The 15,399-nt window shown below is 46.8% G+C and overlaps 1 protein-coding gene across 1 annotated transcript; it reads right to left on the reverse strand.

Moving 5' to 3' along the window:
• Positions 1 to 1,608: 1,608 nt before the first annotated feature.
• LOC6589947 lies at positions 1,609 to 2,227 on the reverse strand. Its single transcript, XM_026986403.1, has 3 exons — positions 2,047 to 2,227; positions 1,842 to 1,983; positions 1,609 to 1,769 (listed from the first exon to the last, which is right to left on the reverse strand). Exons 1-3 carry the CDS (start codon positions 2,224 to 2,226, stop codon positions 1,642 to 1,644), a joined length of 450 nt encoding a protein of 149 aa, XP_026842204.1. The 5' UTR covers position 2,227; the 3' UTR covers positions 1,609 to 1,641.
• Between the last annotated feature and the right edge of the window lie 13,172 nt (positions 2,228 to 15,399).

The following is a 15,399-nucleotide window of genomic DNA, read 5'->3' on the forward strand; positions in this document are numbered from 1 at the left end:
ATTAGATTGCTGAATCTGGATCAGATCAGATCATTTTTATAGCCAAAAGGAACAAATCAATTTGCAGTGGCTACGCAGCGCCCGACGTCACGCTCAGACTGATTTTCTGTCTCTCTCGCACGCACTCTTTGTCGTGTCGTTAAATATTAGCGGCGTCTGCCGGAGGAGAGCCATACTGACTTAGTATCGGGTATAACCGTAGAGTTGCGGTGTCCGCAGCAACTCACAACGTTCCCCCTCGTTTTTTAATGAATTTCTTGCATTAAATTTCGCAACAATGAATCGCTTTGTGCCATGGTGCTATGAGGGGTGTTCGATGTCATCAAGGTGTTTGCCTCGGTTGACACCTCATCAGGGTCGCCTCCCCGCACCGCTCTGGGGGCAGGCCCGATCTCCGCCTCAGATTGCCGGGTCTGTTGGGTATTTCCGCAAACATGTTTGCATGTTTTGCCACATAGAATTTATAGTTAATTTTCAATTTTGTTGAACAAGCAGCGCAGACACCGACACTCGCATAGATTTGAATGAATGGATTCCATTTTCCAGCCATCCCAGGTGGACACTGAGGGGGGCTGCGGGTAGGGCATCATGCCTGATGGGGGCAGGGTGATGGGTGTAGCCACCCCGTGTCAAAGGCAAACTTTGCAGACAACAAAAGCTCATCGCAGACTGTACCACCAGGGGTGGTGGTAATTGTGTTGATGGTTTCGGGGGCAGGCATGAGATGCAGCAAAGTTTTTGCTCTCAATTCTAATTGCCAGTCAAGCCGCCGCAGTCGCCGCACAGCCCCTTTTGTAGGTGTCGGGGCTACGCCCATGTGGCTTTTGATTCTGTGTGGTTGGGCGTCTGAAAAAAAAAAACCAAAGGAAGACAACCAAATAAAAATAAGAGAGAACAAACTGGCAACGAAACTAATCTGCAAGTGAACCCGAACATGACACGCACACAGATGCGCTGATGCACACACACACAGATTCACAGATACTCACACATGAGCATACATAGAAAAGCAATTTGTTTGCGGCTCTCACTATTGTTGCATGATTATTGTTTGTTTGGATGCGTCTCTGCGCTACGCGACTTCGAGTCCCAGCCCCTGTTCCCCCATCTTTGTCGCACTTTTTTGCAGCAGCCTCTCTTGCTCTGCCTTTCTCCCTGCCTCTGTCTCTGTATCTGTGTGTCCTTGCGGTGTATTTAACCTGTCTGCTTGTTGGATTACGAGAACCAACCCACGGACAGGCGGGTGAACGGGCGACCCGGATGTATGGGGAGACAAACAAAACAAGCAACAAAACATGTATCTATTCATATGCCACTTTGTGTCGTCTCTCGGGTGGGTAGGGCGGCCAGAAGGGTAGTGTGTGTTGTGTGTTGTGGAGGGTGCCGGTCTGGTAATGCAATACGCATGCAGCGATACCACAGAGCTCTGGCCCAGCCCAGCCCAGCCGTAAACCCCACCGTTTGGGGTTCCACTGCGTTAGACAGACATTTTAACGCTTATTTTACTTTTGGCTACCCACACACTAACAAACACTCACAAACACTCACACAGAAACACTCACGCCGCAATTTTCACACTTATTTGCCTTTACGCTCAGCTCAATTGCATTTCACGTGGTAGCAGAGTGCACTTTAATGCCGTCAAGGAGAATGTGAATCTACAACAGCAAGAGGACTATTTGGGTCGTGACTGAGGATCTGCGGAGAGGATTTGCGATGCAAGTCGAGAAAGTCCTGGAAGACATCGCACAGAAAGTAGAGCCAAAAACCTGAAATCATAAGAGAACAATGGGTTATACCCGTGCGAGTATGTGGGCATCAGGAGAGCCGCGCTTACTCACCCGCAATGATGTAAAAAAGGGGGATTACCACAACCAGCAGTTTTCCCTGCAGATAGCAATAGTAGTTCACGGTTTTGTAGAGCAGAGTGTAGATAAAAACTATAGCCGCCACCACCCAGGGCAGGAACAGCCAATGATTAGCCTTTGAGGAAGAGCCACGACCTTCAGTCCCGATTGGAGATAGTATTAATCTTGAAGTTCTCACCTTCAGGGAGCCCACGACGAGGAGCACTCCTCCGATCGCCTGCAGCAGGCAGATGTAATACCACACAGAGATTTCCCAGGACTCGCGGGGCTGCTCCCAGGTGGGGAACAGCAACAGGATGACAATGGAGACGGTCAACGACAGGCCCGCGATGGCCATGCGTACGAGCATTCCTTGCATTTCATATGGGCGCATTTTCTACATCTGAACACCACGAACAATCCGCAATAACTGAACAAAACTTGGGTTCCAGTCGCCGCAGAAGAGCATTCCCAGAAGGCACTTCCCCTTCAGCCCCCACCTCACAGAGCTGGGAGCTCTTATCTTTCCAGAGAAATGCTTATTATATACTGGCTTTACTTTTCATTGATTGCTCTCGGACCCCTGATAAGCTAGTTTTATATATTTTATAATCTGAAGAAGGGACTATGTCCCATAACGCGTAGCTGACGTCATAACTGCGAAAGCGGAGGGCTCTCAATAATGGAAAAATGATCTGAAAGACAGCCATGGAAGTTACACCTTTTAAGTAATCGTTACACTTGGCGTCATCAATTGCTCAATCGCACTCTGCAATGGCCAGCGGCTCTCGCCCTTTTTCATCGAACCATTTGATGTGCAAAAACTTTAACTTTGCGAATGTGGAGAGCGGTGGCTCCAAGGGGTTTTCCCCATCTTAAGTAGCTAAAGCATTTCGCGTAAATTAGCCGAGTGTAGACTTCATTAAGTTGGGCCAGTAAATTAAGTGCTAATGTCGAAAGTTTTGACCGACAAAGTGCGCAATGAAATGTTGCTGCTGGTGGTGTTGGCACCACTCTAGCGCCGGAAACAGCCAGGGGCAAGTACAGCCACGGCAAAAGCAGCAGCAGCAGCATCAACCGCAACAACAACAGGATGAGCAGGAGGATGAGAAGAGCAAAAGTGGAAAGGACGCTAAATTGATGATGTAGAGCGAAAACGAACGAAAATTGCACTCACTTTCCTTGGGAGCCGCAGAAATACGAGCAGTACCAGTACCAGAACCAGTCCCAAGTCCAGTCCCAGCCCTAACCCCTCCCTTAGGGCATCTGCCACCCCCTATTTAGCCTCTCGCTCTCACGCTCGCTCTCCATCTCCCTGCCACACAGTCTGCAAAATTTTTAATGCTTTAATCTTGATGCTAATAAATCTTGAAGTTCTCTGGCACTTTTACATTACTTTCAGGGGAAAAAGGGTTTTCCTGGGAGGGAAGGCGGTGTGGGAGTCAAGGGGCAAATACAATTAGACAGCTGCACGCTTAACGTTCTTAGTTTAAGCCAATTTGAATGCACTTTGCCCAGGCACCCAAAACCGGCAACAGAAACTCAGAAACTGGCAACAAATGGCCCAAAGAGCACAGCCGGCCCTCACTCCCATTCCCTCGAGGTAATTGCTGCTGACACTTGAAGCCAGTGCGAGTCCTCTCAGTGCTCCAGTGTCAGTTTTTGGTGGCGACATCTTCCCTAATCGAATTGATTAGCCATTGATTAGCCCGGCCCTGGCCTCGTCCTGGCCTGTGTGCAGAGTTCCTGTGTATCAATCAGCCCCTGGCTGGGAAAGGGGCAACATAATTTCCCCCTACCCAAGCTCGGCAAAGTTGGCTCTCAACTTGGCCACAATGTCATCAGCAGTTGACACTTGCGGTGGCTGTGGTCGGAGGAGGCGTCTCTGGGTCTCTGTGACAAACAACTGTCAGAATGGCGTGTGACAAATTTTTGTTATTAGAAGAAGGCAAAGCCCAGGCGCCTCCACCCTCTGTGGGTTTTATTAACTTGAAATTTATGGCCAGCCATTAGGCAAGACAAATTAATCAAAAGTGAGAGAACGAGCGGGGGTGGGAGCGTTGTGCATTTTACTTTTTATTTCCCTGTACATAAATTTGTATTTAAAAATGAGTTAGAAGCGGAGGTTACGTTACAAAGGCGCCATCTCATCTCATCTCCCCCCTCCCACCTCCCACCTCCCATCTTCCACCTGCCAAATGCCAAATGGATCCCATTTCTCTCTTCGCGTCTGAGACTACTCCTCTTATTATGTAAGAATTTGTCATTTCCTCAAGCACGGGCCCGGGTCTGAAAATGCAATTTAACTGTTCTGTTTCAGAGGGGGAAAGGAATTTTAATGTTCTCGTTTTTAATGGGGGGAACATTAAAGCGCCAGAAAGTAAAACAAACTTGGGGGTTCCTCCGATCCCGATCCCGTCTCCTTCTCCTCACACTAGATGGGGATCTAGAAAACCTCGTCCTCCGCTCCGACCGAGCTGTTGTCCAGTCGGAAAAGCAGCAGCATATGTTGTCCAGGGGGGGGTTCCTTTTTCTTTCCGAGGGGTTGAGCGAAGCTTTATGCTCTGGCTTTGGCTGGGCACACACCAAAGGCACACCAAAGGCAACAAAAAAAAAGTGCAAAAATATGTTGCACATAAATTTGTATTAAGTTTGGCCCGCTGTCACTTTTTCTTCTTCGGCCGCCTCTAAGCAATGCGGGCAGACAGCATAACGACATAATCATAAATTTAAATATGCAACCCGGAGTTCGCTCAGAGTGTTTTCCCCATCCGTACTTTACATCTTTGCCAAAAAAAAATACAACAAAAAAAGAACAGAAGCGGAAAATGGCAGGGAGTAAGGGAAAACCTTGGCAGTGACAGTTTCACTTTGCCTGGCATAAGGAATTTCCCTGCCCATCGCCATCTCCGTCGCCTGTTTGCCAGCCACACATGTTGGCCCGGCTTTATGCGTCTTAAATGAAGTTGTTTTCTGACTGTCGAGATGGAAACTGGCAGTGGAATGGGAATGGGAACTAGAATGGCACTTGGGTCTGGAGGTGGGTGTGGTTGCTATGCGGGATCTTTATTAGCTAAGGCTGGACGTAAATCTGAAGAACTGAAACTCCAGGGGAGAGCATAAGAAACTTAGGAAGCTTTATCTGAGCTAAATACTACTTTTGCTGATTTAAACTGAAGCACAGCGCAGATAAGTGACGATTTATGTAAAGACTATCAAAACTAAATGGGGAAATTCAAAAAAAGAACCTAATAGAAGGAAAATCCAAAGAAATTATATTCAATTGATCTCATAGCTGGAAGCAGAGTCTCAAAAATCAGAGTGAGTGAAACAAATAAATAAATAAACCTGAACTTAGTCAGAAGCTCAGCTGTAGATTAGAACTGAAGGTAAAACTAAGCCAGAAACTTACAAAAAAGATTGATTTACGTAATAGTACCTACGTCTAATGGCGAGCTCTAACTAATCTGAACTCTATAGACCTGCAAATGATTTCAATCAGCATCTAAATAGAGGAAATAGGAATCCCATAACTTATGGCACCTTTGTCCTCCATTACGGCAGATTCCCAGTTCAATCAAGTAATTTCAAGCGATTTGCAACACCAAAAAAGAGTGCAAGAAAAATGGCCCCAAAAGTTGGGGGACGAAGTTCAACACCTGGGCGCATCCATTTCCCCCTTAGCCACTCTTAGCAGGCCCCCAACAAAATTTGACAGAAACATTTGCGAGTAATCCAAGAGTGAAAGACAAGAATGAAAGAAAGAGGTTTAGAGGGAAAGATAAAGAGAGAGAGAGAGAGAGGTCTGGAGACGGAAACGACAAATAAAATGTTTCGCAAAACAAACTATGGGGCAACAATGGATTTGGGGACAACTAAGGAGGAGTAAAGGAGGAGATGCAGGCTAAGCCTGGGCCGGAGGACAAGAGGCATCCCCAAAGGAGAGGCATTAGTTTATTAGAGGGTGTCCCTGTGTGTGTCTGTGTGTGTTCGAAGCTTTAATACCCGAAACCAAAAAAATAAATAGTGAGAAGAGAAGGAGAATCCGTCTTCGCACTATGGGATAAAAATCATCTCTGGAGAACAAAAGGATGTAGAAATAAATTGCGATAAAAACAAAAACCACATACATTTCGTATCAAATTCAAAATTTGTAATGGGTATCTTAATTTTTTAGATAAATGCCATACTTTTGAACCACTGTAAACAGAATTTGGTCTGGGGTGACAAGGGAAATTCGTGGTATTTTGTGTGTGCTTAAAAATACGAGAGAAATCTATTTAAATGGTGAAAAGTTTCGGACCCCGTGTAGGACATGGAAGGTGCTTCCGGAATCCGGAATCCGGATCAAGGATATACGCAAATAATGTCTGTAAACAATTTTTATTGCTTTCTGGTTGAGGGGCTTGTGCCTGTCCCTGGCCATGTCCGGGGGTTTTGCTTACAAAAGTAAAAGTTGTTGATAGAAATCACAGAACATAAACAGAGAGATACAACAAGAGTGGGTGTGAGAGATAGATAGATAGATACGTATCTGTGAGCACACAATAACATAAATTGCAAAATGTGACAAAGGGTTGCGCCCCAGTCCCCAGTCTCAGCGCATCTCCCAGTCCCCACCCCCTCTTGAGTGGGTCAGCAGCCCTAGGAAAACGAGAATAAATAACAAAAGGAAAAACGGAGACAACTCCTTCAAGCCAGAAGAAACCCCCCGAACTTCTGTCGATGACATCAGCAAACAGTCTAAGAAATTGAAAAAAAAAACCAATCCAGAGCAAGCCACATGCATGTCCCAGTCCCTGCCACAAAGGGAGCCAAAAGACAACCAGCCGAACGCAGCCAAGTGATTCGCATCAAAAGTTAAGACTTTAAACTTTAAGCTGCCAAATTGGCAGAAACCCAGAGCACAGCAAAACCTGGATGCTCCGGAGGATGTGGAGGTGGATGTGGATGCGGGTACACACAACGTCCTGGAGTCCTAGGCTAGACAACTCTTGGCGGAGGAGGAAATTGCTTGCTTTTCATAACTAAAACTTGGGGAAATTATGAAATTCATACAGGAAGACAATTTTCTTCAACATCTAATTCGGTTGCAGCTCCAGCCAGGAGTCCGTCCGTGCAACATTGCAGCCAGTAGCAGCAGCAGCAGCAGCATGAAATTTGTTTGCGGTCTTAGCCATAAGTTTGTCCGTCGACAGGCAACTTGTGGCGGCTCCTGGTTGGCTCCTGGTCTCTGCCTGCTGCCTGGCTGCTCTTTGCTAGCTTTTGACTTCTGACAGCAGTAGCTAACCTCCCAGAACCTCCTGCCACTTCAGAGATTTCCCTCGTTTAAGCCCTTCGCGAACTGCTCCATTTGTAAATCTTTGGAGCCCTGGCACCGAACACACTTCGGGGAAGCCCTTGGAGGAGCACCCAGGAAACAAGGAGCAGGATAAATCGGGAAGTATATATGTACATTTTTTCCCATTCAATTTATACTCTATAAGGATGGCTCTCCACTAGCAGCCAAGGACGAGTCGGGTCGAAGGAAGGACAACCAAAGTTCGTTGTGAGTTTTGCTGCTTGTTTTGCGGCAGTTTTGACGGAAATCCTTTACCGCTGTCCTCTGCCCCCTCCTTCCCCTCTAGCAAGTCTTACCAATTCGGTTGGCTTTATTTAAGTTACAATTTGCCAACAACTGATAGGTAGCCAACCGCCAGTTGGCCAAGCACTGACGTCTTGACTTTCATTAAGATTCTGCATATTTGGCAAGGTCTCAGCTCCAGGCTTCAGGGTTCAGTTTCAGTTTCGGACTCGGAGTCGGTTCTCTTTGGGTGTATTTGCAGATTGCTTCTGACAGCGGGGAAAACAGACGGTCGGTCCGACAGACAGGCCGACAGGCAGGCAACAGGTTTAATTCATTCTTTTTCTTCTCTTTCCGGCTGAACTCGCAACTTGCAGCAATGAGAACAAGCAGGAAAGGAGCTGGAAATCTAAAAATTACATAAGGGATCAGGGGATTTTTCGATAGCACGGCCTCTGTGCGAGAGATTGTCGCACGCCAACAGCAGAAGTACTTGTAGCAGCCACAGCAAGAGCAACAGCAACAATGCTGCTCCATCGCTAGATTCATTTGTTATGGTAGTCAGCTCAAGGATGCTCCTCCTGCTCCTGCTCCTGCTCCAGGACCAGGACGTACTTCTGCTCCTGGCCACGTTTGTGTTTAGCTGCCGTCCGATTCCCAATGCAATAACTTAAAAAACACGAAGACAGGCTGACAGCTCAGTTCCACCAGTGAGGCCAGGCCCCCCAACTCCTCAGTGCCCTGCCCCAGCCTCTGCCTCAACACCAGATTCAGCTCTGGCTCTAGATTTGGCTCCAACTGCGGCTCCAACAATTGGCCTGGCCAGCGCCTTTGGGCTCAGAAGCGCCGCCATGACGAGCATAATTTAACAAGGCCGACAGAGCCACCACTGCCACAGAAGACCAACAAAAGACGAGTAACAGGCCAAATGGCCAAAGGCAGTGGACTCGGCGTAGGGACACGGCACAGGTGGTTATGAAAGAGGAAGCAATCATATTTTTTCCATTCCTATTGACAGCGTAATCAGCGCCAGGGCACACAGAGAGAACTGTAATAAAAATCCAAATGCAATTTATTGTTCAGCAGAAACTGGTTATTCATTACTTTATCGCTGCGAGGAGTTCACTATGGAGCGGCAGCTGCGACTACAAGGTCCTTGCACTGGACTGTCGCTAAACCTGGCACTTTGTGGTCTTCCACTTGTGTGGGAGATTATTTATCAGCGAATCCTGGCTACCATCGATGCAAATGAGAATACTCTGATATTTTACTTGAACTTTTGTCTCAGGCAAAGACAAACAATCAAGAGGGGGAAGCTGCGCATAGAGTCAACAATTGTATTTGGACAGGATCAATAAACACCTCCAAGCAAATAACACGAATAATAATGGAATCCCTAAGCATGGCACACAAATTATTCATATATATTATGGGGACTATCCACGACAGACACATCCAAAGTTTTCTCATTTCGCGGGGCATGTAAAAGTATACTACAGAAATCGAGAAAACGGATGCAAGCAGTGCTGCCACACCAAAATAAATCATTTATTGCTTGACAGAACAGAATAGGCAGCCATGTTGAGGTTTAATTTCCTCAAAATGTTGTTGAAAGTCGGGGAATAGATTTGTGATTATCAGCTTTAAGAATTATTATCCAGCAAAATCCATTAAAAACTCATATATCCGTATAATATCAATTAAACTTTTGAACCAATTTAGGGGAGCTCAAATTGAGAACAAGGCTGAATAATAAATGCCAAACAATAACAAAATGCACTTTGAAAACCAAATCATGTTACAGCCCTACTGGTCGCAGCTGCTGGAAAAAGCCTAAAACAAAAATTTCACTTGCGGAATATTTTAAAAATACTCGTATAATGTTGCCCAGCGGCAAATTGAAAATTAAACGAAAAACTTTAAAATAACTATACAAAAAATAAAAGGAAAATGAAAAAGAAAAAGAAAGAAGGAGAAGCAGGAAAGATGGAGAGAGGTGAAGAGCTGGGGAGTTGTGTGCCTAACAAAAGTTACAAAAAATGTTTGGAAGGCCCCTCCATGGCACCAGAGCTGACCCAAAAATGGTAGGCACAGGCGGCACTGGCGCAAGTGTTGCCAACTTAATAAAATGAAGCTCAAACATGAAAAGTTGACCAGGCCAAGAGTGCCAGCACCAGGAGGAGCAGCAGCAGCAGTACAAACACCAGCAAAATGCGGCAAATGCATGTAAAAAGTTTTGCCAAAAAATACATTTCCTTCTTTGTTTTTTTCGCTGTCACCAGGTTCTCGCTTTCCCTCCTCTATAAATATATATATATATAATACAGATATATGTACACATGTACATAGGCCAACTCATATTTTACAGTTGCTGCCTCGATTCTCTATCTGTGTGTGTTTGTGTGTGTGCTAGCTAGTGCCACAAGTCTCTGTGGAGTGCCTAAATTGAATATCATCAAGGCTCAAATTAATGTCTTCAACAGCCAAAAACTTTGCCACTTGGACCATGGACCCAGCGACCACAAGGAATCGGTGGCGGCGGGGCTCTCACCCGAGAAGTTTCCACATTTTTTGCGCTTTTCTTTTGCTTTTCCTGCCTTCTCTGTTCCTATTGCTGCTGCTGCTGTCCGCACATTTTTGTTATTCCCAAGTTTTTGGTTGAGCTCTGACGCTGATGCTGACGCTCCAAAGCTGCTGGATGTGGCCTGCCCCTACTGCTCCTGCTGCTTCCCGGAAAGTTTTATGCGCCTCAAATTGAAATATTTCCATAGGGCTTTGAATACCCTCACAAGAAGCGGGTTAACCGAAAAGTTGGGCTATCATCGATGGGAGAAAAGGTAATTCAAAATCAACTAAGATTTGCTCAGGTATGAATAGGGCTGCAGTTTTATTTGGGACAGGGTATCTGAAGGGGTAATTTCTCTAGCAGGCGTATGAGTATCTATGAGTATCTTTCTAATCCATTAGTTAAGATACATTATAATCCCATAAGCCATGATTCCCTCCCCCTTTTTCCCCTTGTATTGGGTTATGCCGCACTCATCCTCCATTAGCCAGATTCCCTGCCACCATTCCTGCCTAATTGCACGCATTGCCACCGCCATCAACTTGGTCAGTGATTCCCAGCTCCCAGCTCCCAGTCCCCTTGGATTTGGTGGGGCACGCGTCGATGCGTAAACCGCGCAATATGTTATGCATCCCCTGGGCGAACCGAGGAAACCAAAACTAAAACCAATACCTGGGGTGGCCGTCCACATCCCTCCGCCAGGATGGAGGAAGACCTCTCTAGCCGGGGAGTGTGCGTGTGTGTTATTAATCCCAGGCAATCTATTAAAAATGTAAAATGCATGAGGCTACGAGACAATTGCAGTAGAGACTCCGTTCGATGTGTATGCGCTGGGGAAATGTCTGACTGTCTGGCCCACCGCACGTAACCACCGAACGGGGCGGAGCAGTGCCCGCAATATACGTAGTCCCCGTCTACGGGTATGTCTCTCCCTGATGCGTGCCTGCTTTGTGGCAAGTCAAACTGTGCAACGTCTCCTGCTGCTGCATTATTTACGCGACGGTTCTTGTTTATTGATGTCTGTCTGTCTCCGTCTCCGTCGCCGTATCCGTGTCCGTGTCCGTCTCCTTCCCGTTCTGGATAGTCTCGTGCCTCGTCTCCGCTGCAGCTTGGTCTTGCTTCGCTGGGCAAAGCTCACCCCCTGGCTCACCTGCCTCGTGGCGCGCTTTGTGGCTTTCTTTGGGATCCTGCCCCAGACGCCGCTCCCCGTCACACACCAAAATACTTACATATTCATGAGGGTTGCGGCAACAAAGTAGCCCCAAAAAATAAAGGAACGAAAGAAATGGAAAGAATGGAAGGTAAAGGTAAAGACTGAGCGAAGCGAAGGAAAAGCCAAAAAGGAAATGTCTTCGTATGTATTGCCAAATAAAAATTGCGGTTCAAGTTCGTTGAATCCACCTCCTGCGTTGAATCCATCCTACTACTCGTTTCCCTTGTTATCCTCCACTGATGCAGCCACTCTGGGGAATTGTGCTCCTTCCTGCCTTCGTGCCTTGCCGCCTTGCTGATGATTCTCTGCTGTTCTGTTGCCGGCGTCGATCCGTGTACATATTTGCCAATTGCGATGCAGCAATCTGCTGCTTAAATATGCCGATTTAATTGAGTTTAATTGTGTGGATGATAACTTGGGGGAAATATTTGAAAAATTCCCCTCAACCGGCGCGAGTCGCTCTGGCCCTTTGGGGCCATGAAAATCGATGGCAAATAACAGGCTTTACCGTCTCCAAATTCTAGTCTTTGTCGGAACACAAAAGAAACCGAAAAGAGCTTATTAAAATTTATATATTTAAATAGCATTTACCGCTAACCCACCCACACCCGCAATTCTACAGCTGGGGGGTCTTGTCATCCAATCCTCGAATCCTTCGCAATTTGTTGTGTACCCCAAGGCGGCATAGATGAAAGTTTTCCCGATTGCTTGCCCGCACTTTGGCACACACTTTGGCCACAGCTCAGGGGCTGGAATTGGTAGAAACAAAAGGGGTAGTTGGCACACACACAGAAACACAATGGGGTGGAGGTGGAGGTGGAAGGATACCCACACTCACACTTCCCGCTAGACAGAAAAAACAATTTCACGGTTATTCCTGGCAAATATGAAAAGTAAAATGTAATAGCCCCAACCACTTGCAAACATGACAACAACTTCAACTCGAACTTCAACTACGACAGGAACAGGGGCAGGAGCAGGAGCAGCAACAGTAGCAAGGACAAGCCGAGCAACCCCCCCGGGCCGGGCGGCCACAGCAAGGCAGGACAGCAGCAGCATCGTCGTAGCCTGTCAAGCGGAAACGGAAGTCAGACACTTACATATGCGCGCGTAACTTTACGCCCATCGTCGTCGATGAGTTGTTGCTGCTGATTTGCTATTTCGCTTCTCTCTTTCAGAGCAGATACCCTGCCAAAGAAGAGCTATAATCAACATTACACTGTGCTGATATTCCAAGCAGATAAACGAAATCCTCTAGTCCTATTCAGATATCGAATGAAGTCGAAGAATTGGATCATAAATTAACAAAACTTGGGACTTTCAAGTGCATAATGAAATGAATATCAGGGACAAACTGTATAGGTATTGAAAATTCAAACCTTAAAAAGCCTTTAGGAAAGAGTGTTTCAATGCCATTGAGTTTTACATGCTTTACATTCTTTCGCCTTGGGAAGGGTATTCTCCAAAACTTATTTTCCCAGAGATATTTTTTCGATTTCGTACAGGCGGACTAGCCGGGGGCATATTTCAACAGTTGCCAGTTATGTTGTTGCTGTCATAATATTGGCATGCATATATCATTCTGACGGTCTATAAAAATTTCCGCACCGAACCAGAGCAGGCAGAGCGGGCATGGCGGGCCAAGCCGGGCCACCAGCCAAGGGTTGGTTCTTTCCTGTTGTCGTCGCACTGTTGCACTTGTCATAGATACGCCATATCGAGAGGGTTGGGTTTTGGGCCTGGGCTGGGCTTGGGGTAAGTGGGGGTCTGCCTGTTCCATTCTCGCTATTCGAAATGTAATAAGCCTCGATGGACTATCGCTTATTTTGATCCTAAGTGGTTGATAATAAATTGTTGGTGCAAAATGTGAACATTTCTGTGACAACCTTTCGGGGGAGGGAGTGGCAAGAAAAAGATTTCACAAAATGGTGTTGTTGCGGGGGTGCGTTGCTATGTATGGGAAGTGGAAGTCATCCCTTTTATGTCTCACATCAGGATTAGAGAGCCCAAAAGTTGGCCGAATCGCGATCGGAGTGACTGAATCACGCTTTTTATTGAGCACGTTCCATACACTCATACACGGAGACACCTCGGAAGCTGCCTCAGTCGCGCATTTACCTGCAACTCCCAGTGGCAACATTTTTATTAATATTTAATGCGAGTTTTGCAAACTTTCCGCCCCTGCCCGCGCGGTAATGTGCCCCCCCCCCCCCCCCCCCCCCCCCACCCCTTGCGTTACATCAACCCTCATAAAGCGTAACTTTTCGCACAACTGACAACTCAATTCGGCATTACTCCGAAGCTCTGGGAACCCCAAAATCCCCACGCCTTCCACCGCGGTGCACGTGCCAAATATTTTGGCCAATCTCTCAAACAGAACAGTGAGGGTTCTCCTCTCCCGCTCTTCCTTCGATGCAAAGTTGCGGACTCCATTAGATGTCACTCCTCTTTGTCTCTGGCTTTGCCTCCGACTCTGACTCTGGCTGAGCTTCAGCTTGTTCTCTTCTTCTGGGGCGCCTTCATAGCTGTGTAATGAAAAATTTTCCATCATTCGCTATGGCCCCGCCTTCGTCCATCCCTGTCCTGCTGGGCCAGACCAGACTTCGGGGGAGTCTTATTGTGGGTTGTGGCTCTGCGAATTACTAAACATAAATCATAAATATTTTAAAGTTTCAAATTACCAGTGGCAAAAACAATCAATGCATGTAAGCCACCCTCTGTCCCCATAGATCCCACCCCTCATTCCCCGCTTCCGAGCCCTGAGGCCTTTTTGAGGCGTTCCCCAAACGCTGTCACACAGCTGTCAACATTTGCCGGAGAGGTCCAGGGGACGGCACGCAATCAGCGCTAATCTAATGAGTGTCGGTGTGTCGCATGTGGCATGGGAGTGGAATAGCCATATTGTTCAGCCGTTCAGTTGTTGGGGCCAGGCTTGGATCCTGAGGCACCTCAGAGTTTCCCAAGGAAATGACAGAGTGCGTTCTCCTTTTCCCCATCGTCTCCGTGCAAGTTATGAATATTGCAGAATGCCGAAACGACATCTTGTAACTTCTCAAGTATGTAACGGGACTTTTATGAGCAGTTACCGTTGGCAACGGTGGCAGGCAGGCAGGCAGAAGTCTGTCCCAGTCAGCCATCATATAAAAATAATTATTTGCCAGGGCATTCATTACCCATGACAGTTCCACGCAGATCCCAGAGTGCCAGAGTGTCCTCGATCCACGCCACCCGCCTCTGCAGTCAGGCTACGGCGAATATTAAAAATGCAATTTCTACCTCCAAAAAAAGAGGAGAGCAAAAGGAAAGGAGTGGAGTGGAGTGGAGAAAGTGCGTGCTGCCATTCTCCATTCACGGACACCGCAATACGCATTTGCAAATTGCATTGCCGACTGAGGACTCTGCCAAGACCTGGCACCGGATCCGCACCCGAACACAGACGCAAAATCCCAACCACTGCCAATCCAGAGCCCACTCTTGAGTTGCAATTTCGTTTTACGTCTCATCATTGTGGGACTTGGACATGAGCATCAAATTAAATGCTCGCAATGCAATAAACATTAATAAAAATAAGAATTAAGGTAGGTGCTCGCTCTTTCCACTTCCACTCCCCCTCCGCCTCCTGCTCCTCCTGCTGCTCTGGCGGGAATGGAAATTGCTCATAAACAAGTCCATCAAATAAAGTGCACAATACTCTCGCCCAAACGGACCGACAAACGAGCAGAACGAAACGAAACGGAATGAAAAGAAGTGGACTTTTTTCCGCTCCAGCATTGGTGACTTTTGGCGTAAAAACCGCAGCACAATATTAACAATGACGCATGGAGGACGACGCACAGATACTCCCGCACAGATACTGCCGCACACAGACACATGCATACATTCAGAGCAGACTATCAAATTTTAATACGCCCGCCCGGCTGTGCCTTCATTTCATAAATTTTTAATGAAATTAAGCGGCAAAGCTTTTTGGGTTTTCGGGTTTCTGTTGCCGGTTCCGGCTGCCGGCTGCCTCTGGTGTCTGGCCGAATGTGGCCAGAGCATTCCAAATAAATCATAAAGAGTAAAATACATAAGTAAGCCAGACGGACCAGCCAGCCGGACGGACAGACATTGTTTGCATACCTTTTTAAATGGTTTTAAAAAGTTTTTCTCTTTTCGTTAACCACAACTAAAAGTGCGGCCTGTTAAATTATGAATTAAGCGGTTTTAT

The sequence above is a fragment of the Drosophila persimilis genome, unplaced genomic scaffold (genome assembly GCF_003286085.1).
Source record: "Drosophila persimilis strain 14011-0111.01,24,50 unplaced genomic scaffold, DperRS2 tig00000002-arrow-pilon, whole genome shotgun sequence".
In the NCBI taxonomy this organism is placed as follows: Eukaryota; Metazoa; Arthropoda; class Insecta; order Diptera; family Drosophilidae; genus Drosophila; species Drosophila persimilis.

Excerpts from the sequence above, each read along its gene's own strand:
- LOC6589947 (XM_026986403.1), bottom strand. The coding sequence starts at position 2,226 with ATGCAAGGAATGCTCGTACGCATGGCCATCGCGGGCCTGTCGTTGACC. Across the intron at positions 1,984-2,046 it reads TCGTCGTGGGCTCCCTGAAG|GCTAATCATTGGCTGTTCCT; the intron begins GTGAGAACTTCA and ends TCTTCCTCAAAG. Across the intron at positions 1,770-1,841 it reads CCTTTTTTACATCATTGCGG|GTTTTTGGCTCTACTTTCTG; the intron begins GTGAGTAAGCGC and ends TTATGATTTCAG.